General features: G+C 42.2%; 1 protein-coding gene across 1 annotated transcript in view; it reads right to left on the bottom strand.

The window, feature by feature from the left end:
- Positions 1-6,986: 6,986 nt before the first annotated feature.
- CDS1 (CDP-diacylglycerol synthase 1) overlaps positions 6,987-24,555 on the bottom strand; it is a 29,372-nt gene continuing 11,803 nt past the window's right edge. Inside the window, exons 4-13 of the mRNA XM_036382916.1 lie at positions 21,499-21,596; positions 21,056-21,195; positions 19,474-19,532; positions 17,094-17,176; positions 15,579-15,666; positions 14,538-14,606; positions 13,442-13,594; positions 12,783-12,902; positions 10,896-10,999; positions 6,987-9,753 (exon numbers count right to left, since the gene is read on the bottom strand). Of these exons, the coding sequence (XP_036238809.1) occupies positions 9,624-9,753; positions 10,896-10,999; positions 12,783-12,902; positions 13,442-13,594; positions 14,538-14,606; positions 15,579-15,666; positions 17,094-17,176; positions 19,474-19,532; positions 21,056-21,195; positions 21,499-21,596 (1,044 nt within the window). The 3' untranslated portion in view covers positions 6,987-9,623. The remainder of the gene's footprint in view (positions 9,754-10,895; positions 11,000-12,782; positions 12,903-13,441; positions 13,595-14,537; positions 14,607-15,578; positions 15,667-17,093; positions 17,177-19,473; positions 19,533-21,055; positions 21,196-21,498; positions 21,597-24,555) is intronic.

Raw genomic sequence — 24,555 nt, 5'->3', positions numbered from 1 at the left:
ATTATCCTGAAATCACATCAGGACAAAACACATCAGGACATCCAGATTTCTAGCCTCAAAACAGTGTATCCCTGGTGCAACTGGAAGTCTGCTGAGACACAGCTTTGTGCAGTAGAAGCTGTCCTTTATTCCTGTGACCTCTACCATGGCTGGCTGTCCCTTGCTATTCTTTCGGTGAAGAAAGTTTCCTAATACCCAAGCTGTGTCTCCCCTAGTGTAGCTCATCCTGTTGCTTGCTACTTGGAAGAGACTCACCCCCACCTCACTACACCCTTTTCTCAGCTAGCGGTAGAGAGTGCTAAGGTCTCCCTTGTGTCCCGATCCCGCAGCTCGGCCGCCAGGCGCGTCCTCCCGCCGCGGCGGGACGGAGTGGGATGAGGCGGGATGAGGAGGAACGCGGCGGGATGCGCGGACGGCGGGGACCCCTAGTGGCACCGAGGTTGCCGGGAGAGGTTTTAGGTCCTGCTGCCTCACGCAGGTATCTGGTGAAATGCTTGTGGAAAAAGTAAAGTCAGTATTTTTGGACCACTCTGTTCAAAAGAGAGAAAAAACAAGTTCAGTGTGAGTAATTGTCACAAAACCGGGTCCACAAAGCGTGGCTGTTTGCAAGTGATACACACTTATTATTTAGCCTAAGTCTTACAAATCAAGCTTAAGAAGGGAGATGAACTGTTAGAGAGGAGAAGGAGGGTGCATTCAAAAACGAGATCCAATCAAGCCTCACCTTAATGCCCTGTGTCCAACACTGACATTAAACAGTTGACACCAAAAGCATAAGGCCAGAGTCTTCCTTAGGGACACTCTAAATACTCTTTTGACTTCATAATTTTCAGCTCATGCTAGGCCATGTATTGTTGTTGTCCATTTAGGATGTCTCAGTGTAGTGCAGACATGCCTTATATTCATGGGGCTGCAGTGCTGCAGCACAGTGGCTGGCCCTTGGGCAGAGGGAGGCCCATCCCATCCCATCTCATCCCATCCCATCCCATCCCGTCCATGGCACTCACCTGTCTGGGTCTGCTATGGAGCCACCAAGACCATGTCAGGGAGGCAAGAGCTGCTCCTTGCCCTCCTACTGCAGGAGGTCTTTCTTAAGCAGATATAAGAACTACAAGACAGATAGTTCTGATGCCTGCAGGAGCCATCGCCTGCTTAGAAGTAATGAAAGTACCCTCTGAAATTTAAAACTGTACTTTTTCTCAGCTTTTTGTGTTGAATCAATTTTTTGTACACACACAACTCAGGTAATTGGGCTAAACTGACAGTTTTATTGAAGAAAAATTATAACATATTATATACAAATACATATAAAACACAGTCTGTTTGCAAAATGTGTGTGATAAAAATGAACTAGATCTAATCATAGTGTGCTGAAGGGGAGTCACAGACTGATGTCACGAAGACATGGCCAAGAACAGTCTGGCAGCAGGATGGCCTGGGGACAGCCAGATGCTTGGGGCACTGTCCCTGCATCCATCCTTGCTGTGCTTCCCTGTGTCACTCTCTCAGAGGACGCTGCTGAGGCTGAGAGCAGCTGTCTCCAGGCACCTGCCTGGCGCTGGGAGCAGGGCACTGCTGCTCCTGCTCCCGTGGGCAGTGGGTGCGAAGGAACACCCTGCGCGCAGCCCTGAATGCCCTCCTGAACAGGGACTGTCGCTGCTGTTGCACTGCGGTGTGGCTAGTTGTGAGTGGAGGAGATCTGTCTCCAGGGGACTGTGAGGGCAACAGGCAAGCTCCTGCCTGCCCTCCTGGCACAAAGGGCACTTTCCAGGAAGAAGTGGATGATACGTGCCCAGTGCTTGCGGGTATGGTGCCAGAGGCCTCCCCTTGCTGCTGAGATGGTCGAGTTGGGAACATGGCAGGCTCATCCTTGGTGTCCATGGAACCAGCCAGGTCAGGAGATGTGCTCTGCAGTTTGCTGATAGCCTCTTCTGTTCCTGCTGTGCTCTTATCCTCTTCCCCTTGAAACAGCTCTTGGTCACTGTACACTTCTGATGTGTCTTGGGACTCCTGGCATTGGCTGCATTCTTCCCACATGTCTGAGGGCACTGGAGATGTGATGTCCTCTTCCAGTATCTCATGGGACTGCTCCTTGTCAATCTTGCTTTCACAGTCCTCTTCCTCATTGGCCAAGGTCTTTGGATCACTGGGAACATAGACTTCAAGCCACTGCAGCACCTTCTGCTTGCTCGAAATGGCCTCCAAGCTTTCCAGACCTGTTGGCAATGGCTGCCCAAGATTGAGAGATGCGTTCCCCTGGGAGGTGAGAAAGGAGAGAGGGGTATTTCTTGAGGAGTTCTTCCCCAGCTTGAGTAAGAACTTCTTTACATTGAGATGGCAGAGCCCTGGAATAGGCTATCCAGGGAGGTTTGTGGAGTCTCCTCCTCTGGAGACATTCCAAAGTCATATGAACTTTTATGCGTGTAACCTGCTCAAGTTGACCATGCCTTGGCAGGGTGTTGGACTGGACTATCTCCTGAGATCCCTTCTAATCCTAATATTTATGATTCTATGTGATTCAGTGGTTCTGTTATTTGTAAAGGTCACCTGGCTTCCTCCAGGAAATACCTGCTGGAGACCTAGCAGCAGCAGCTGCTGGAACAGTGCTGTGGGAGGGGGATGGGGCTGCAGTGGTGCAGTGCAGCAGCTCACCCTGGTCAGAGGGAGGCTCATCCCCCTGTCCCATCCTGTCCTGTCCATGGCAGTCACCTGCCTGGCTCTGCCATGGAGCCACCAATACCAAGTCAGGGAGGCAAGCTGCTCCTTGCCTTCCTGCTTTGGGGGCTCTTTCTCCTCCAGGCTGTGCTGCTGCCATGGCAGGATGGCACTCCTTTGTGGAGCCCTGCACATGGGATGGGCCTGGCCAATTTTCTCTAGCCCTTGCAAAGGCTTCCACTTGCTTTTCATGATGGCTGGGGAGCCCCTCCATCCTATGAGCTCTGTGGGGGAGGAGCGGTCTGAGCCTGTCCCCATGGAGGGACAAGGCCTGGGCCTGGCTCTCCAGAGGTGCTGCCTCTGGCTGCCTGTGACACACACTTGGGAAGCAAGACCAGGAGGAGGAAGAGTGGGATGGAGGCAGCTGCCTTGGCACAGCGTCCCCCACAGTGCCAGCAAAGCCAGCCCCAGCCCCCAGGCAGCTCCGTGCAGCCCCATGCCACAGCCGGCCTGTCCCTCCTGTCCTGTCCCTCACGTGGCGCATCATGTCCAGGCTCAGCAGCTTCCTGTGCATCTGGGACTTGGCATTCTTCACATGGCTCTCCATGTCTGTCTCTGACACTCTCTGCTGCAGAGCTGCTGGGGCTCCAGGGAGATGCAGCCTCCTGTGGAAGTGCTGTCCTGGGAGTGGGCACCCCAGGGCTCCGCACTCCTTCAATTCCCCATGGCCAAGGTGAGGCCTCACAGTGTCACAGTGGTCTCTGGGCATGATGCAGCCCCTCATCACAAAGCCCTGGCAGCTGAACCCAGGCCCCACTGCCTGTGAACATCTTCCATGGCAGACAGAAGAAATTATACAAAAACATTTTATCCCTCATTATCCCTTCTTATACCTTAAGCAGATAAAAGAACTATAAGACAGATAGTTCTGATGCCTGCAGGAGCTGTCACCTGCTTAGAGGTAATAAAAATACCCTGTGAAATTTAAAACTATACTTTATTGCAGCTTTTTGGGCTTGAACCAATTTTTTATATGCACACAACTCAAGTAAATTGGGTAAATTGACAGTTTAGTTAAGAAAATCGAATACTTACTATATAGATATGTGCAATAAATTTTATTTGTGAAGTGTTTGTAGTAAAAATATGAAACATATCTAATCATAGTCTGTCTGAAGAGGAATCATAGGCTGGTCTCACAAAGCCACGGCCAAGAGTAGTCTGACAGCAGGATGGCCAGGCTGTCACCGACCCATCAAGACCTGCATCCATGTCAGGGTTGGAAGCTGCTCCTCCTGCTGTGGGAGTTCTCTTTCAGTGTCTCCTGCTGCCATGGCAGGGTGGCATTTCTCCTCGGAGCCCTGCACTTGGGACGGGCCCGGCCGTTCCACTGCAGCAGCTGAGGAAGGCTCTTCTTGCTTGGCAGGGTGCTTGGGTGGTTCCCGCCATCCTGAGAGCTCTGCGGAAGCAGTGGCAGCCTCTCTCCATTGAGGTCTGAGGCCTGGGGCTGGCTGTCCAGAGGTGCTGCCTCTGGCTGCCTTTGTCCCCCCTCCAGGAAGGAATAGGAGTGGCATGGAGGCAGCTGCCTTGGCACGGTGTCCCTCACAGTGCCAAGCAAGCCCAGCCCCCAGGCAGCTCCGTACAGCCCCATGCCACAGCCGGCCTGTCCCTCCTGCCCTGTCCCTCACGTGGCGCATCACGTCCAGGCTCAGCAGCCTATTCTGCATCTGGCAGTTGGCATTCTTCACATGGCTCTCCATGTCTGTCTCTGACACTCTTTGCTGCAGAGCTGCTGGGGCTCCAGGGGAGATGCAGCCTCCTGTGGGAAGTGCTCTCCTGGGAGTGGGCACCCCAGGGCTCCGCACTCCTTCAATCCCCCACAGCCAGAGCGGGGCCCTGCAGTGTCACAGTGGTCTCTGGGCATGGTGCAGCCCCTCATCACAAAGCCCTGGTACCTGATTCCATTTCCAGTGTATATCTTCCATGGAAGATATAAGAGACCATATAAAAACATTAGTTTTGGTTTTTAATCATTTTTTTTATGCCCACAACTCAGGTAATTGGGCTAAATTGAGTTTTATTGAAGAAAAATTATAACATATTATATACAAATACATATACAAACAATCTGTTTGCAAATTGTGTGTGGCAAAACAATGAACCAGATCTAATTATAGTGTGCCTGAAGGGGAGTCACAGACTGGTGTCACGAAGACATGGCCAAGAACAGTCTGGCAGCAGGATGGCCTGGGGACAGCCAGATGCTTGGGGCACTGTCCCTGCATCCATCCCTGCTGTGCTTCCCTGTGTCACTCTCTCAGAGGACGCTGCTGAGGCTCGGAGCAGCTGTCTCCAGGCACCTGCCTGGCGCTGGGAGCAGGGGACTCACAGGTCATTGCCAAGGAACGCCCTGCACACAGCCCTGAGTGCCCTCCTGAACGGGGACTGTTGTTGCCATCATGTCAGGGACAGGGGAGATCTGCCATGAGGGGGTTGTGTGGACATCAGACAAGATCCTGCCTGCACTCCAGGCACTGGGGGATCTTCCCAGGGAGGAGTGGATGGTGCATGGCCAGTGCTTGTGGGTGTGGTGGCGCTGAGCTAGCATGGCCAGTGCTGCTCTCTGTGATGGCTGGGCCTAGCTTGCCCTCGCTTGGACAACACTTACTCGGGCATGTGGCTGGCTCATCCTTGGTGTCCATGGGACCAGCTGGGCCAACAGACATGCTTTTATAGGTTTGCTTCCATCTGAAGTCAGAAGGCTGTTTTGTGCAGCTGGACATGACACAGCATGGAGTCTGGCAGAGCTTGCTTTTCTCTCTGTCCCAGAACAGCCTATGCTTGTATCACAGTTTGTCACATCAGAAACAAGGTCAAAGTTTGCAGAGCTACACACACCCTTCAAGTACATACAACCCCCAATGATAAGCCCCAGTTAGGTAGGTAATATAAGCCACTATTAGGCAATAAGAGCTCTTGGTATGTTTTCTTTAGAGGTGTGCATGATATCTGCCAGATAGCACGAGTATTTCACTTCCTGCAATCAAAGAGCAGGGTCCCAACAGCAGAAGTGAAAATCAGCCTCTTGCTCTGAAAACTGCGTGGGACTAGCTCAAAACTCAAGTTCCTGCTGAGCTGGAGACAACTGGCCCAGTCACTTCACATGGGAGCAGCAACCACTTGAGGAAGCAAATTGCTTCTATTGCACCTTGACATAGACAAGTGCAAGTCACCTGGCGGCATTTAAAGGGGGCCAAACCCTGACTTCCCTGTGAAAATATGTGGCCTTTACACAATCACTTGCAAAGGATATGTGCATGCTAACAAAATCCTTATAATAACCAGTCTTTGATATCACCTGCTCCTTGAGGGATCAAAACGTGTCCCTGTAATTCACCAAGGAACAAGCATCAGTATTGAGAGGGCAGGGTGCAGTATGTATCCAATGAACAAATCCCAGTGTCTGTAGTACTCAGCTGTACATTCATGGAGGACTTGGAGTGCTGGGCTAATGGCTAGGCTCAATCATGTTGAGGGTACTTTCCAACCTAAATTGGGTGTGTGTTTATGGGTGACACATTCCCACCTGTTTCTGGCATCCTGTCATATATAGGACTCATGCTTAAGTTCATGCAATTTGAAATTGCTAAACAAGGAATTGAATATCCATTTTATAATTGGGAAACTACTTGCAAGAGAAGGTAAATTGCAACTTAGGTAGTAGTACCAGCTGGACAAAAGGACTCTGTGTGAGTCCCAAACGTTACCTGTCTAGCAGGAGAAAACTCACTGCTAATTTTCCCCTTCCTTCCCTCAGAAGACCATTAGGAAGCAGACAAGGACCACAGGAAAGCTCTGTGCTTCTCCACAAGTTTCCTAAAACCCAAGGAAATGCACAGCCCACACCCAATTGGCTGAGGGTCAATGTTTAACAGATATTACACTGTAATTTAGAAATAAGATGCATTTTTTACCTGGCTTGTTTGAGGCTGCAGGAGGTGAAGGGCCTCAAATCCAAGACTTAAAAGGGAAGTAACAGGAAAGCAGGGAGAGGTAGCTGCCAGCTGCCACCCCTTCAGCACCACAAATGGTGAATAGTGATAGGTCCATATCAGTATTGTTGGAGTGAGCATCTTTAGGAAAAGATGACAAGCTTGCATATCTCTGGACATGAGGCACATTGTACAACTTTCAGCAACAGACATGGATAGTCTGAAGCCTGGAGGGGCAAAAGGTTGGAAATTAATAGCAGACTTTCTATTAAGAACACAAATGTAAGGAATCAAAGGATTATAAATTCTTGTTTAAAAAACTCCACCCACTAGACATGCTAGAGGAAATAGGAGGACTTCTGTCCCAATTTTATTTTTTTTACACACCTGCTTCAATGAAAGATTGAAACAGTCAAACTAAAACAGACATTAAATGCTTCATTTACCATTTACAATATTTACAGAATATACATTTTTCTTTTTTGCTCAGCAGGTAATTATAGCCACTTGGGACAAAAGTGCAAGTGAAAGGAATCACTGATGTAAAAAGTTAAGTTCCCTGTTGATCATGTTGCAATGCTTGAACTAACAGAAATAGCCAGTGTAGTAAATTCTCTTTATAGTAACCAAGCATGGATGTCACTTCAGAGACAGATCCTGCTCAGTCACACCATGCCTAAACCAGAAGGAAGCTATTACTCTACCTAGAAAATTGATGAGTGAGTTCACAGGTGATCCCATCTTCATTTTAACATTGAAAAGCAGAATTGCACTGTTGAATTTTCTATTGTGCACATTGACAGCAATTAATTTCATATGCTCTGTTGTATTAAATACTAAAATATATTTTAACTTCCTTATTGTACATGCTATAAAATTACACTAAAAATTTCAAGTTTCTGAAGTAACAATTACCCTTTTACATATATGTTCTCTATATATTTTTAAAATATTTAGATTTTTTTAAATACCCAGGATAAAGATATACTAGTTCCAGTATGGCTGCATTTTATCATAACATATACCAGAGTCCCATACATAACCAAAGCCTCATCTAAAAGCTAGTTTTGAAGATATTCTACTTTGTTTCCTTCACATTTTTTATTCCTTTTTTTAAAAATCATCTTTCCAAAGGTATATGTGCTACCTTTTAACTTCAGGTTATGCTCTATCTGGAGTGAGGGCTGAACTTCAGTCCCCTCCAACTAATAAGCCAAGTCACAGAGCCACTGATGGACAAGCAGCAGGTGATGTTTTTCATCTCCTGGAGTGTTCCTTCAGTACAGTACTGCAATCTCCAAGTCAGACATAATTTAAGTCTGTCAAGACTTGACATCAACAGGAATTACTTCAGACCTGGATTTTGTTGAATCTACAAGGGGCTGCCTTTCCATACACAAGCTGTACAAGCTCAAGTGCAAAACAGAGTGCATGGTGGTCTCAGCTACATGGTGTTCAATAAAAAGCAGTTTGAGTTTCACTGATACATCTTATCACCCACCTAAGTGATTTTCTCCACAATCCTATCCTCAAGTAGCACCAACCATTTAAATTTTAATCTTTAGTATATATACATACATCTTTTAATAATTTATATACACACACATAGATATGGCATCAGTATGTGGAAAAACTTATTTACAGTTAGTTGGAAAAATGAAATTGTATCAATTTACAGTATATGAAGACAAAATTGGCATTTGTGCTTTCTGTTTGTACAGCAGAAATTTTTGTCAGTTCAAAAAAAGTTCATACTTTTATTTGCATCAAGACAAGTTACATGATGAAAAAAGTTGTAAAACAACTAGGATTTAGAATAATGGAGCATTAATTCTCCTCATATATCCCACTACGTCTACAGAATAGTTGCTTTCTATAAAAATTCTCCATTCAAACCCCTCTGTGGTTACCCAAGCTTGCTTGAGGATCTTCTTAATAAATAATGATACACAGCAGAAGAACCACACATCCTGTCTTGCACTGTGCACATTCAAGAGATAGAAGTTTCTGCCTTCACTGAGTAACACACTGATGCACACCACTTAAACTTAACTTTTTAGTCAGGACCTCAAAGTGCCTTTAAAAAGAAGGAAATACCCCGGTTCTACAAAGCAGTTAGGAGGCACAAGGAATAAGGCTTGAATTACTGTCTTCAGACACTGACCTGGCCATGGAAACTAGGGACTCAACCTTCAGATTCTCCCTGATCCGTTTATTGGGCTGGAGAATTCTGTTTTCTCAGGTAATCTCTACTCCTGGAGGTACACACTTGTTCATGATGTGCAATGTTAACAACAACAACAAAAAAAAGCAGCTCCACAGCCCAAACTACCCAACTGTATTTCAATGCCCAGCTGTATTTCCATAAATGTACTTTTCTCTTGAAAGCATGAAATGGTTTCATAAGAAAGCTGTTAAATTAAAAACAGAGCTAAGTTTAATCTTCATAACAACTAAGTAAATACAGGTAGTCTGATACAGCAGGCTCGAACTACTTCTTTGACCAGGCTAACAAGTGTTTTCTGGCCAATAGTAATTTCAGCATCAGCCTACACAGAAGTTACTGCCTCCCTGATGTGTTTACACTTCATTAACCATTGGAGACCAAAAAGGTATTGCTAAGATATACAGCTTTAAATAATTCATTAAAAACTTACAGTGAATTTCATAATTTTTTTTCTTAAATACAAAGACTGGTAGGCTGGGTGCTGAAGAACGACTGCTGCCATCCATCTCAGGAACTAAAATGCACAGCATGTGTACCATCACTTTGTAAGCATTTGAATTATTTTAGGAGGAAGAAATCTTTAGTGTCCTAATAGGAAGTCATAGCATTCACATTCATTTCAGGAAACATTCACTTTTTCCAGACTACAAACTACTCTTCCTTTAGCCATTATTTATGTGCACTTTTGCGATGTTTTTCCACAGGCTTCTGGTAGATGGAGTTTTCTTCTAGTCCTCTGTTTTGACAAACTACCCTCTTAGAGATGGCTGCAAGATCCCTTTTTCAACGAGGTGAGATTTCAGGGTTTTATACACACTTAATTGTTGTTCAGGCTGAAGTATCAATAGCTGTTTCAGTAATTTGCTGGGATTTGGACCCCTGTCAATGAAAAAAAAATTTTTGCGACCACAGTTCTAATGAGCCTTTTAGATTTCTTCTTGCTGCCCAACCAATGCCTTCCCTTTCTTGAGGGCACCAAGTTACAGATTTCTCCCAGTCTGTCTCCTCAGGATGCATGGGTCAGCATGACAGGCAAAGCATACTCTTAAGCTAAATACAAACAGAAACTAAAAAGCATTTCTCTTTGCTGTCAAATAGGGATATTAAGAAGGCTTATGACAAATAAGATTCCTTGATTTGTCTTTTATCACTGTAATATTTTTTTTTATTAGCAGATCTTTATTTAGTATCTGTTGTCTGCCAGATAAGCTATGTACTACTGAACTAAATGGGAAATTGGCCAAGTCAGTAAAGAAAACTGCAAATTAAACCAAGCTTTTCTAAATATTAGCCTCATTTTTAGCTAGCCACTTACAATCTACTTCTAAGATGAACCAAATATAAGGCAAAGAATCTGTTGCTGATTAGGTATCTAGTAATTATTTAGCCATATCCATTTACAAAACTAAGGGCATGTCTTGATTTGGCCCCTTGAACCACCTCTGCCTCAGAAACTAAAATGTCTGTTATAAGAGAATTGTGATTCCCATGATTTCATCTTGAAAGCTGGTGTGGTTCAGGAAAGATGAGCAATATTTTAGGAAGATGTCTCCTTTCTTCAACTATAGCATTTTCATCTTAAACAGAAAATCCAAAGCCAAGCAACTGAGAAGTACTGAATCTCATGGGGAGAACTGCAGTCTCTCAACCTACAAGCTCTTTAGGAACCACACAGGGCAAGCAGATGCTGCACAACCCTCCTGCCTGAAACCCCATCCTACACCTTTCTGTAAGCAGTAAATTCTAGTAAAACTTCTGATAGGCTGCTACACAAAACTTTCTTGTATTTCAGGTATACATTACCTTCAATAGAAGTCACAGAAACATTCAGGCATAGTTTGAACCCAACACAATGTCCCTAGGCAGGAACATTGTTTTCTTAATTGTCCTGTATTTGAAGTGACTGGATAAATCCTATTTAGCAACCTGCAATCTCTGCTGTGCTAACATAACTCCTATGCATTCATTATGGCACAGCTCCTGTGCATGTTTCAGTAATTAATATTGTAAAAAGTCCATACCTTATGAAACTGGTGATATAGACATGAACAAAAGTGGCCATCAAGTACTGACAATCAAAGCGATCCATTATCCCACCGTGCCCAGGGATTGTGTCTGCAAAATCCTTTTAGGTGTGAAGGACAAGAAGGGGAAAGAAGAAAAAAAAAAAGATGGTCAGTGGTTCCCGTGAAACACACAAATGATGTTATCTCTTGGCAGCAGCACGCTAGGGCTGCAAGTAAGCCAAGGTTTCACTGCCCAGAGCCAAAAGTTAGCAAGAGGCTCCTTTGCTAAAGGAGTTTTTAACTGCAAAGGCAAGCCAAGGGGTGAGAAGAAAAAGAAGAGAAGCAGCAATTTCTCCACAGTTTTGCACAAGAGGACAGTAGTAGGTCAGGTGCAGGTATGCCAGTACTGAGAACACTTGTGTGCCTATATACACTTTGTTTTGTAGCAAACCTCTTAAGCTGCTGCCTGTTGTTTCTTCCCTCTGCAGAATCTAATTCTCCTCTTTAAGACCTTTTTTTGCTTTATCACCTACCATAGTTAAAAACCATAATATGTGCAAACAATATAAATTTATCTAACAGAATAAAAAAACACACTGTGAAAAAATTATCACTACTTAAAAAAATGTATTTCTGATGCAAACAAAGCTTGATACACTACCTTTGTGTTACCTAGCTCATCTATAGAACAGGTTTATCAATCAAAATACCTTCAGACATCCTTTCCGTCAGCCACACTCACTCGTGTCCTCTCTGAGTGAAAACCCTGACCTTAGTCACATGGGGTGACCTCCAGCAAGCTAAACTAGTTCTACCCAATGCGGGGCAGGCATGGAGGGCACTGCCTTCAGCAGCAATTCCACAACACCCCTAACTTCTGTCAGTCCTTAAGTCATCACTTCGGGGCCCAAAGTTTTAAAAGGAATCTACTTTTTTACCTATCTACTTTAAGAATAAGTGCTGCTTTTCAGCAGCATTTTTTTCATCCCAAATTCCTTCTTCACACAAACAGTCCTTTGCTATGTGGCTGTACAGGTATGAGAGTGCTGTGGCCTGCAAAGTGCTGGGCAAGCTGCTGGGACCAGCACGAGAAAGAGGGGTAAGTACAAGCATATGTACAGGAGTTCAGCACAAACAGAGAGGTTTACACAATTCTGTGCAAAGCACATGCCAGCTTGGTGGACATACAGAACAACAACATGAACAACAAGCAACAGGGTAAGAATTACAGCAGTCCTACCAAGACATAAAGAAGGTCAGGAGAAATTTGGGGCTGCCCTCTTGCCATACTCCTGCTGCCATATAATACCAGCCAAGGACAGCATTGCCACAAGCGACAGCGCACACCTTGCAATAAACAGAGGGTAGCAGGTCACATAATTTGCCAGTACACGCTCCTGTTACAAGGCAGATGTTTGGCAAAGGCAGCCAAACATCTCATGCTTTGGTGAGCCTGACACACCAGCATCTGCCTGTGACACCAATGCCACCTGTAAAAACCAGCCAGCCAAAATCTGAAGGGTAAACCACTGTCAGCACTTTTGAGGTGTCTACAGATTGCCCTTCATGTCAAGTACACTATCTCACATCTTGCTTGTCTAAACCACTTCTACAGCACGATTTGGAAGAACAATTATTGTCCAAATTATGTAACCAAATTATTCTTAGATTTCCAGCATGAAGTCACATGCTGACTATGCAAAGTTTGAAGAATATCACACACACACACATCTGATAAAACTAAGTCCTGCTTCTGATACTAAAAACCAGCCAAAACATTGTTGCAACTCAGTAGAAATACAATTGCAATGAAGGATTTAAAAAATCCCTAACCCACCAATTTATCTAATCCAAAGAGAAAAACAAAAGACAATTTAGAGGCTTACAGGATTCATTACATACCTTGATTTTGAAAGCTCTTTTAAAACCACTGGCAAAGAATCCTCCAAATGGCCCAATTAATGAGGCAAATGTTGACAGTGCAAAGCTGTGCAACTGAAATGGGTACATATTCACTGTTTCCTACAAGAAAAAGAATTAACACTGTGTTTCAATACATTTGATTGTAGGCATCTTTACCTTGCATATTTAAAGGGTCAGAGAGTACATTACATATAACTATTGCTGGTAGTACTTTTTCACACAGCACAGAAGTAATGGCACAAACACGCAGGATTCTGTGTGAAGAAGAGAGTAAAACTCCAATCCTAAGAGCAACTACACCCTACAGGCTTACTTCAGCTTGCCACTAATTCCAGCCATAACAAGCCTTTGTCCACTTCCCACAAAAAATTCAAAGGTTGCTCTTTAAAGCTAAGTTTGCAAAAAGCCTAAGCAGCATCCACGTGCAGCACGAAGAGAACACAGGCCTCAAGAACACAGGCAGGTTCCCTCGGGTGACCACATCCCCTGTGTGAGCAATGGAGGGGCTCATGGTATCAACCCAGTTCTTAAGGTTAAGCTTTACCAGCATTCAGATAACCTTCTAAAATGATTTGGAAACCCATTTAAGCTGGGAAGCATGATTTCAATTTTAACCAAAGCCTGTTTTTTTCCCTTACCCATCCCAACACAGCCTGAAGCAATGGTGGCACAGAGTACTTCTTCATATGGAAGAGCTCTGAAGGTTCACACTCTGTCACAAATCTGTTGGTTTCACTGTTGTATTCCACAGGGCAGACAAAATACTGATGTTGAGCCAAAAAATAGGAAAACTGAAAAGCAAAACAAGAAGTCCTGAATTAGGCATTTGTTATTACAGTCAAAACCCCCACAGTAAATGGCTTTATCACCACAAGCTCAGGGTAATAAAAATCTTTCTAATAAGAGACACAGAATGGAGAAAAATCAGCCTGCCTTAACTAGAGAGTGCCTCAACAAGGCAGATGTTCCATGAGCTTAGTGATGATTTCCCAAATTATTTTCCTTTTTCTATCTCAGATTTCTATCTAGTTATCTTCTGTATTATAAAATCCAAAAATGTCATCCACTCATAATTTTTTGAAGTTCACTTGTCCATTAAAACTTGAATATCTCCTCCACTAAGTTTGGCTATTATGAGTTCTGCTGACCTTGGTGAAAAATTACTTATCACAACAGTTATTTATGATGGTATTATCATCTGTGCATATCATTAGAATAAATTGTTTTCCAGGGGAAATACCATTATAAAGCATGTAACACAGAAGGTCTACTTCACAAAGCATAAATAATGCTACTGATAAACTTCAATTTCTAAATAGGGATGCGGCTAATAGATACAATTATTCCAGATACTGTAACAGAAATGGCAGAAAATGGTCAATATTATCTCTTCAGTAGAGGTTAAAACCTTGCCTACCCTTTCCAGCTAGTTATGAATTGCAGAATTCTCTAGGCAAAAAAACACCCTAACCCTGAGTCTTTCAGGAGTTTGAGATAAAATTAGTTATAAATTTGGATATTTCAAGTAAAAATATGAAGACTGCTTCTATATAAAGAAATTCCCATGTGCCTGAAAATGTTCAAGACCAGGTTAGATGGGCTCTGAGCAATCTAGGGTAGTGGAAGGTCTTCCTGTCCATGGCAGGGGGATTGTAAAGAGATGACCTTAAAGGTCCCTTCCAAACACAAAACACCACCATTCTTTGGTTCTATGAGTGTCATGCGCTTACTTACAATAAATCCAAATACAACAGTGGAAAAGAAGCCTCCAATGAACCCCTCCCAGGTCTTCTTGGGAGACAGCTAGGCACAAAAGAGATAGTGTTAGTCCATCAGTTAAATCATTGCACCCCTTTTTACTGTATTTATTGATCTTGTTTGTGAAAATTAAAAATTACTTATATTATACTCCTACTTTGTTTTTCAAAGGTTTGTGTGAAATACTGAATGCCAGCACCTGCAGCCACTGAATCTGATAAACAGAAGAGTATGGCCCTCACCCATTCCAGGCAAAGTGTGGAAAAGCCAACCAACCAACTTTGTCTGGTGCCAGTGGCCAATTTGAGGGAAGGGAGAGCTCCCATCCCATCTGTGGCTGCTGTCTGAAGGCTGCTGCTGACCCAGGTTAAGCAGCTGAACTCCCTTCATGCAGAAGACTGGGAGACCTGCACAAGCACACCTGAGCTGTGTTGGAGACCCACTGCTGGGGATGCTCCTCAGGAGACACCAGCTCTCTGCACACAGACTGGATAACCAATACAGCAAATAACTAGAGAGACCAGTGTGTGACAAGCTGTTACCAAATTCTATCACATTTTCAATTTAAGAGCATTTTAGTATAAGAACCAACTAAATTCCCAAAAGTTAACATGGCAACCTCATGGAAATAATTAATGGCTTTCTGTGGGGTCTTGCATAATCTACCAGATTAGGAAGATTAATGCTTGAGCCCTTCTCAGTCAACAAGAGGAGCAGGTATATATGACCTTATTTCAAAAAAGTTACTGTGCAGTAAGTATGCAGCCAAACATGCATCTGAAATCCTTAAATAATGCAATAGGCTCAACTGCATTATCCTGTAATGCCAATATCACATTCACATTAATCATATTCAAAATTTCAGGAACAGGATAGTCCGTTTGGGCTTTTTTAGCAAAGCTGTGAATCATGTAGTACAGTGTAAAGTATTTTTTTCCATTAACATGTTTTTGAACAAGTAACAAAATTGCTATAAATTGTAAAAGCTCGTTAGCAAGGAAATGCCTAAGCACCTACCTTAATTAATGGAGTTCTGCCAAAGAAGAACCCAAAAATATAAGCGGTAATGTCATTGCAGATAACACTTGAAATTGGAACCAGAAACCTAGAGAAAGACATTAAAAGTTTCACAGAGAAAAACTGCCTGAACCTAAACACTGGACAAAAATTGAAAGAGCCAAATTTCTTTCTGGGAAATTTTTCTGCAGTATTTAGAAGGAATTCTGTTTCATAATGTGTTTGCCTTTTTCCCCATGAGCACCACACTTAGCTATACTGGTTTTAGTCTTCAACCAAACTACATCATAACAGATTCATGTTAGTTCAAGTTAAAGTGTTATTTTGATGCATGAGCTTAAAACATGAACAGGCTGGGTTTTTCCTCTGAGGCTTAAAGACTGGTAGCACAGGTAAGAAGCAATCAACATGTTAATGTTTCTGTAACATCAAAACAAGCCAATTGTACAAAAAGTTTAAATGACAGCTAAATTAAGAAAATATCTAGTTTTCCTTTATTTTTTCCCTTCTTATCAGTTTGGAGCAGCTTTTAAAATGTTCTTTGCATGCAGTCTGCATCTGAAGTTGTTATTCAAGCCTATTAAGCTCTCTTTTCTTTGCCCCTCCTTTTCAAAGCAGGGATGTATTAATAAGTTAAAAGTCAGATTTTTTGATCTCCTGCTGAATTGTCTAGCAAGAGTGGCAATAAGAAATAGTAGGCTAGCAAAGCAACTAGGTTCAGCTTTTGACATGTGAACATAATCACTATGAAAAGTATTTGTAAATAGAAACTTTGTCAAAGGCTTTGAGCTTTCTTTCTAACTGTAAGTATGGCTTGTCTGCAATAATCTCCCCAGATGTATGCATATCAGGAAGAGGAGAACATACAGCATTATGTCCTTGGAAGAACACAAACCATCTTCTACATGCTTCTTCTTTCTTTCTCAACTTGAAGAAGAGAGGGGGAGGAAAACACACCCGCTCTCTGAGGAGTGGCTTTACATAATCAAGTTTAACTGCATTGCCAAAATTTAATGTATTACTGAAAATGAGGCACAAATGTTGCCCAACCATAACCAAGATTAAAACTCTCAAAGTATTTTAAGTACTCTGAATTTATTTGAACAGGACAGGCTGCAAGGAACATAGCCAGATTGGGGATTTCAAATTAAATGGTCCAACTTCAATAGCTCTGAGCAACTCAAAGCTCCAAAGTAATTGCAAAAGAATTGCTGGATATTCATTTGTTCAGCAAAATGCTGTGGAAAGGATCTGACCTAGCATGCAATCAATCCTATTCCCTGCAAGTAAATGAAGTGATTGTTCAAAACTATCAGACTTGTGTCAGTCAATCTAGATAAAGAGGTTTCTGCTTCCTCTCCTGTATGCTTTACCCCCACTCCCAATAAGACATTAATGCTCCTATAATTCATCCTGCTTAACTGTTCCCACAATTATTCGCTAACCAGATCTATGCAAAAGAACCAACCTTCCAATGCAATAGAGGTACAAATCAGTTTGTTACTGTCCCCTTACCAGATCATGCCTTCAAAGAGATTTTGGATGACAAGATGAGATTGAGTTACAGTGATCAGCAAAGTGACATGAGTCCATGCGAACTGTTAACAATGCAACAACACAACAGTTAGTGAAAACACCGACCCGTAGACCTCCATAAATCCTGGCACATCAGCTACAGGAGCTACTGAGGAGCTCCTCAGGAAGACCAGTTCTAGTGATAATGCAAGAGATGAGTGCATACAGTATATCACAAGTGAGCTGGCTTTCTTAAGCAAGTTCTAAAACTTCAGCAGGCCTCTTCATCACTTACCTCCACCCAGAATTTTTTAACATGCAGTTTTAACACCTGATTTAATAAGACATACACCTCCAGCATGAAAGCAGCAGAGAAGTTTAAGCAATGTGATATTCTGTATATACATATAACAGACATGTTAGAACTGTAACAATAAAATGGCAATGAACTACTCAGGAAAGAGTACTGTTACACAGATGTGGATGTCTCTCATAACTTATGAAACATGAAAATTCTCAGGATTAGCAAAAATGAAGTGTTTGTTTTTAAGGGCATAGTCATTTAAACAATAATTTAGTTCAGTACTACTGTATGCACTTGGTGTTTAATCTGTAGAGCCAGTGTACAATAAAGTGGTTTCCAAACAGGTTACCAGTAAAGATCCTGCAATGGATTTTATTTTCCAAACACTTTTAAATCAAGAACTGGTAGTTTTCTCATGATACACCAAACTTAGGTACTCTAAATGTCTGGTCCATTTACACTCGAAATGTCCTACTTTAATTCTCTTATCACGTGTTTACCTATGGCAGTCAGACTCTACTTCCAGATAAGACAACTCAAGAAGCCTTAAACGGTGGACTGGGGAGGCTACAAGAAATGACAAAAGGTTTCTGAAAGGATTACCTGCTGGTTAATTAATACAGCTCTGCAGCAGAGATTTTAGCATTTGTATGGTGACATTGCAACACCACCTAAATCCAAATGCCTACTCTACTAGAATCATGGAGCAGTTTGGTTGGAAAGGTCCTTAAAGATCACATAGCTCCAACTCCCTCACTACAGGCAGGGACACCTTCCACTAGACCAGGTTGCTCAAGGCCCCATCCAACCTGGCTTTGGACACTTCCAGGGATGGGATAGACTCTCCTTTTCTTCCTAAACACAGTGTTGCCACACAGTAGATATATGGCTTCACTTCGTTTTGTTGCAATTCCTGGGTAGTCACATTTTAATGTTTTCTGGGCAGACACCAAGTCACGCGACTGACACTACACATTTTCACCTTCTTTCCAGAAGACGAAAAAGGAGAAAATAATGGCCAGTGAATATATTTAGGTTGTGCCAATCTAAAGATGAGGAGGTTTGGGGTTTTTTTGCAGATTAGAAGAGAAAAACTAGGAAAGCTGCATCTCACTGTCAGGTAAACTCTCTTACAAACAGGGTATATTATTTTGAGTAAAAGATCTTTTTACATGTTATTATAAGACTCAGTTAAGCCCTGGTCTAGAATTGGGAATCCTCAGTGGTAAAGTGCTACCTAAAGCAGTGCAGAAACAGAAGGGTTAACTGCATTGCCAGAGCTTTAGGAAATATTTAAATTGTGCAATGCCCTGATTGCTCAAGTTCTTTCAAGACAGGAGCTGTACTGCACTGTTGTTTCACTGTGATTTCTAATCATTCCTACATAGAAGTGGGAGGTAGGGTGTTGTCAGTGGGGTGTTTGCTTTGGTTTTAACCTGTAATGTTACAGAATTAGTTTTCAACATATAAGATACACATAAGAAAAAGGTTCATGCTGTTGCTTAGCTACTATGCTGATTATTAGGTGGACAAATATGAGAGATGAGAATGCTGGTTTCTTTTAATTCATCAATGATCTATTGAGACACTGCAGAGCAAAAGACCAGAACAGCTGTGAAATGTCATGGAATAAACACTTCACATGGGCGTTGAGATCAAGACCCTTCATGGTACTTCAGAGGGGCCTCTAGAAAGCAACACTTGAATCACAATAATCACTTTCCACACAATGCTGAACTGTTTGGCTTCAGATCTGGCAGGGAGATGGATCTCCCTTCTCCAGGAAGCTCTTTCATATCAGCCTATCACTAAGGGAAACATATTGTGTTGGACTTGCACAAGGCCTCACCAAGGACAGCTTGTACTGACTGAGAGGCCACATCCTAGGATATAATAATAATCATCATCATTTGGAAGGTGAACAGATACAGTCCAGCATGACTTGATTTCATGTAACTCTCAATTTAAGCACATTTTCCACGCCACTCTTCCGAACTATTTTATGAGCACATGGACATGACTGTTTCTACTGGCATTTGGAATATGAATGAGCACAGCAAAGTGGGTAATACACACCATGTAAAACTGCAGACGATAATGTTTCTTCACTAAACTCAAAACAAACATGCAGAATCCTGTAAAACAAAGCAAGTGCAGTTTGTACCATCTTACATTTAATGACACTGAACTGTGATATACCAGTAATTCTCTTCCTTTGAAACAGTTTTTAATCCCTCTGCTGCTAGAAGTGTTGGCTTATATTCAGTTAAAATTACATATAGAGTTATTCTCATACAAGACTATGATTTAGTTGACACAGATTTAGCTAACATCAGTAAAGAACATCCATAGTAAACCATCAGTAAAGAACAACCCTCTAGGCACACACAAGGTCCTATGGTGGACATCAATTTTTAGCAAAGGAGATCATCACTTTTAAAAACCACTCAAACGCCAGGTCAACAAACTAGTTTTGAATACTCAACGGAAGTAAATGAAAGGAAAAGACCAGCTTGCCCCTTTCCCCCAAACAGGCACATGACTGCAGGCTATGCAAGTGAGAAGCACAGGTGTTGGAGAATTCAGCTGACCAAAAAGAATTTTCTGGGTGGCTAATTGAGCGCTTCTTCTCTCCTATGGTAACTTCCTGCACCAACAGGGGCCCAGAGGCCCTCAAAAGACCCTGAACCCCGGGGATTGCCCCTAAGTGACCTCACAATCCCAACACCAGGGGGCTCTGCTATGTGCTGCCTCCTCCTTTTGCTCATGCTTGGCTTGTCTCATGTCTCCCCTCACCAGCTCACAAGGCTTTATTTAAGTTAGTTTCCCCAAGCCAAAGCCAGCTGAAAAAGGTCAAGTCCTGCAAAGCTGGTTTCAAGTTTGTGATCTAAGCACTGAGCAGAATTTTTATTTGGTTTAAGGAAAAAAATCCAACAATAGAAAAACTGACAGACCATCACAAAGATCAGATTTCTCAGTACACTTTAGAGATATTTGTAGCATAGCAGGCCCTTGTTCCTTAAACCAATGTGAGTCTTCAGCTGATTTAATTTTATGCTAAACTGCATTGCTGAAAAAATGTATTTATGTGTTCACAAAGCAATACCCCAAAAAAGTACCAACTTGTGTCTCTTCTTCCTAGAAAAAAGGCTTTTAAAAGTTTTTATTTGGACAGAGAGGAAATTTTTCCATGAGGAAAGTATCTGAATATGTTGCAGACAAAATTAAGACTCAGGCATTTTGACTAATCAGTTTAAAAATATATTAGTAAATCCTATTACTGGAGACCTAGGAGAACACTTGCACAGTAAAGAATCAACCCAGCACAGCAATTACACACAGAAGTCATCTCTAAAGCCTGCCAAAATAGTATCAGGTCTTCAGCAATCAAAATTAATGCTTGCCAACCTATTTTGAGCACTATTATCTCAACTGTCTCAAGATCATCCCCTTGTTTAGGCTTTCTTCTTTTCAGTGAATGCAAAATTTGTACTCATCTTTTCACAGGAAAAATATAACTGCAAACACCTCATTTCCTCAAGCATTAAGAGGAAAAAGAAACAGGAAAGGCATAATGATGGGGAATAATTAATATTTTAAAATTAAATGAGCAAACGCAGCACAAAGTTCTTTCATTTTTGTGATTTCCTGCACTTACCTGTTAAATAGAGGGCAAAAGATATAAATCTGTGGTAACGAATGAGGAATTGCAGCTGTTCTCTTCTTTGCACAAATGTAGCAAAGTAATCAGCTACAGTCTCTCCATAAAAGAAGTAGTTCACACAGAGCAAAAAGTACCTGCAATATGCAACATCTAACAGTTATTTTAATAAGACAATATATATTAAATGCAATTATTAAAAACAAAACAAACAAACAAGGATTTATTTATAACAAGTTAAAAAAGATAAGTAATAAAATGCCAACTGATTTGTCCAAGTTCACAGGGGGAACACAACTACAAAATTCTGTATTAGAGACAGATGTCAAGTTTTATGTCTGCACATGACCCACAAAGCTGTCATTCCACCACAACAGGTGAGGAAGAAGATGATTTAAGTATCACATCCTGGCTTATTGATGTTCTGGCTTGCTACTCACCAGCTGAGGGATCTAAACCATGGTAAATCATACGAGTGGTAGACTCTGTAACCAATAGTAATGATTTCATGATAACACTTCACTTGAATGCTTAAGACCTAAAATAAGAGAAATAAAAAACTTTGTAAAAACTTTGCTGCAGTTGTTTCTTACAGGCAGTAAGGAGCACTGCAGCCTGCATTAAGGGAAGACATTATTCTGAAGTCAAATTCCAGTCAGAAAACAGCTTCAAATCAAATCCAAGGAAAAACTAAGCTCCATTTAAAACTTTAAAAAATCTCAAACCACTGTACATGAAGGAAAAAAAACCCACATTGGGCTAGCTTCAAGAATATACTTGTGAAACATGAGAAGGCTCCTGACCTTTCTGCATTAAAACAGTTTGATAGCAGCAGGTCAGAAATGTGTCCTGTAAAGAAAACTCTCCTCATTCTTTTGGCTAAGTTTTATCCTTACATTTAATTCTAGAGATATTTTCTGGGCCCAATGGAAAAAACTAGCTGTGAAACACAGGACACCTAGGTCTTTCACTTGCAAGGATCTCATTAAGGGTTATTAGCCTTTATGATTAGAGGCAAAGCTCATCTAACCCAGGTCTGAATGTCACACCCTCCCAGGCCTTCATTTGTTTTGCTGACCTCACTGCTTCCCTGCACTGCCGGCCTCAGTCGGGCAGTGTGTCCTGTCATGCCTTTGGGCTTCAAAGGACTCTGCCACGTCCGTCCAATCCGCAGACTCTGAGTGGATCAGCAGACGTATGGAATTACCAAACTCAGTGCCCGGGTGATGCCGCGCAGGGGCGGGAGCACCAGTCTGCCCGCGCAGGCAGCAGTGCCAGCGCTCAGGGCTTCGAGCAGCCCTCGCCGCCGGCGCATTCCATCTTGCTCAACACCTGAACGCGGATTCAGAGTCTTACACCACCTCAGCAAGTTAATTTTGAAGCTCCCCTACCTTGTGCTCTTTCTTCTGCTCGGCCAACCTTACAAAACTTAAATGCTATAGGCAAGAGCAACATTACAGGATTGCACTTTACAGTGGAACAGGGCACCAGGGTCCAAGCCACAGAAGCCTGTTACCCATGTAGCCAGCAAATGCAGAGCATACATTCCAGCTCTTTAGAGCAGTCTCAGGTCTTGTCCTCCAAACCTCACTGGATTACTCCTCCTACAAGTCTCTGGGCATTTTCAGTCCCAGTATTGAGATTTGGTTTTAACATGACAACTGTTATTTAAATACAAGCTATTGTATTCCAGTCAAATTAAATAATTCATGAACAAGGCTGGGTTTTCCCTCCATTCTCCTTTTTATGTAGTCTCGAATATCAACTTAATTACCAGCTCATTATAATAGAAGACAGACTTTTTGCTTTATGGCACAAAAGAGGAACTCTATTACAATTCTCTACTAACTATGATTACTTTTTGGTTCATGTCTTGACTGCTTGCCCATGATTGCAATCTCACAGTATACCATGAATACACAAAATCACCCAGCAAATTAATTAGTTCCTTTTCATTCATAATTATAATTCTCAAATGTAGCTGACTACTAAAGGATTGATTGTGAGGGGAAAAAAAAATCTTTTTACAGCAACCTGCACTTTAAAAGGGCCTTTTTTTTGTTTCTTCATACACTAAAAAGAAAATGCTCCATGAATGAGACAATGAATTAGTAGTTTGTTATGTCATTCATCTGAAAACAGGAAATATTAACCAAACTAATTCAGGTGTAGAAACTGCAATGCAGACCATAATGCTGGTGAAACAGCATTCCAGTCTCTCAAGACACTAGATTTTATGACCTTTGGAAGAAGGGGCAGGTGACTCAGGATGACTACAAGGATGTTGTGAGGTTATGCAGGAAGAAAAGTAGAAGGGCCAAAGCCCAATGAGAATTTAATCTGCCTACTGCCATAAAAGACAATAAAAACTACCTCTATAAAGACATCAGAAGCAAAAGTAGGGCTAAGGAGAAGCTCCATCCTTTGTTGGATGCAGGAGGAAACACAGTGACAAAGAACAAGCTGAGGTTCTTGGCCTCTTTAGTGGTAAGACCAGTTGTTGAGCTGGTTACCCTGTCCCCTGAGCTGGGAGACAGGGGTTGTTCTCCTCTCCTAGGTAACAAGTGAAAGAAAATGGCCTCAGTTTAGATGGGAGCAGAGGTTTAGATTGGATATCAACAAAAATTTCTTCATCCAAAGGGCAGTCAAGCATTGCAAGATGCTGTCCAGGGCAGTGGTTGAGTCACCATCCCTGCAGATATTTAAAGGATGTGTAGATGGGGGACTTGGGAACACAAGGTAGTGGTGGACTTGGCAATGCTGGGTTAACAGTTCAACTCAATTATTTTAAAGGTATTTTCCAACCTTTAGGAATTGTATTTAGGAATACAATTCTAAAATTGCCTCATAGGAGGCAAGAAAAAAGTTTAAAAATTTTGATACCTGAACAAACTTAGAGTCAAAAATCAAAGCAGTTACCTAGAAGAATCAATTTCAGCATATTAAAAGCTAAATTCCTGTCTGTACCTTTCTAAGACTGGAAAGATAGTTAAACCATCATTCCATAAAAATATCAGCAATTAAAATGGTGCAAAGAAACAGTAAAGGCTGACCTGCTATATAGCATGTATGATTATTATAACTTTTTTATTGTTATCCTCATCAGTATTTCACTTCATGACCTAAAAATGCACTTTGTACCTCAGAAAGGGATCTAGCTCCAACTTACAGATAAATGCAAGGCCACAATGAAGCCTCATAGAGAAATATGGAATTAAATGAGCATGTCAGAGGAAAGCCTTTCATGCCAGTTGCAGACAGGAGGCCAGGGCTGCCTGCTCTCCTTAGCCTCAAAATGCACCTGTCTCTTAATTTTTTGGTTTAAGATTTTTTCTGTTGTTAGTGGATCTGGATTTTTCCCTGAATTGGTTTTGGTCTGATTTTTATTTGTTTGCTTTTTCAAACAACTTCAACATGCAACAGCAGGTGATACAAACTAGTCAATGAAATGGATGATAGTAGTTAAGCAAGGCAACAGTAATTCAACTTCTTGGAGC

This window comes from Molothrus ater, chromosome 4 (genome assembly GCF_012460135.2).
Source record: "Molothrus ater isolate BHLD 08-10-18 breed brown headed cowbird chromosome 4, BPBGC_Mater_1.1, whole genome shotgun sequence".
Taxonomy (NCBI): Eukaryota; Metazoa; Chordata; class Aves; order Passeriformes; family Icteridae; genus Molothrus; species Molothrus ater.
This window is presented reverse-complemented; position numbering and strand designations above follow the sequence as displayed.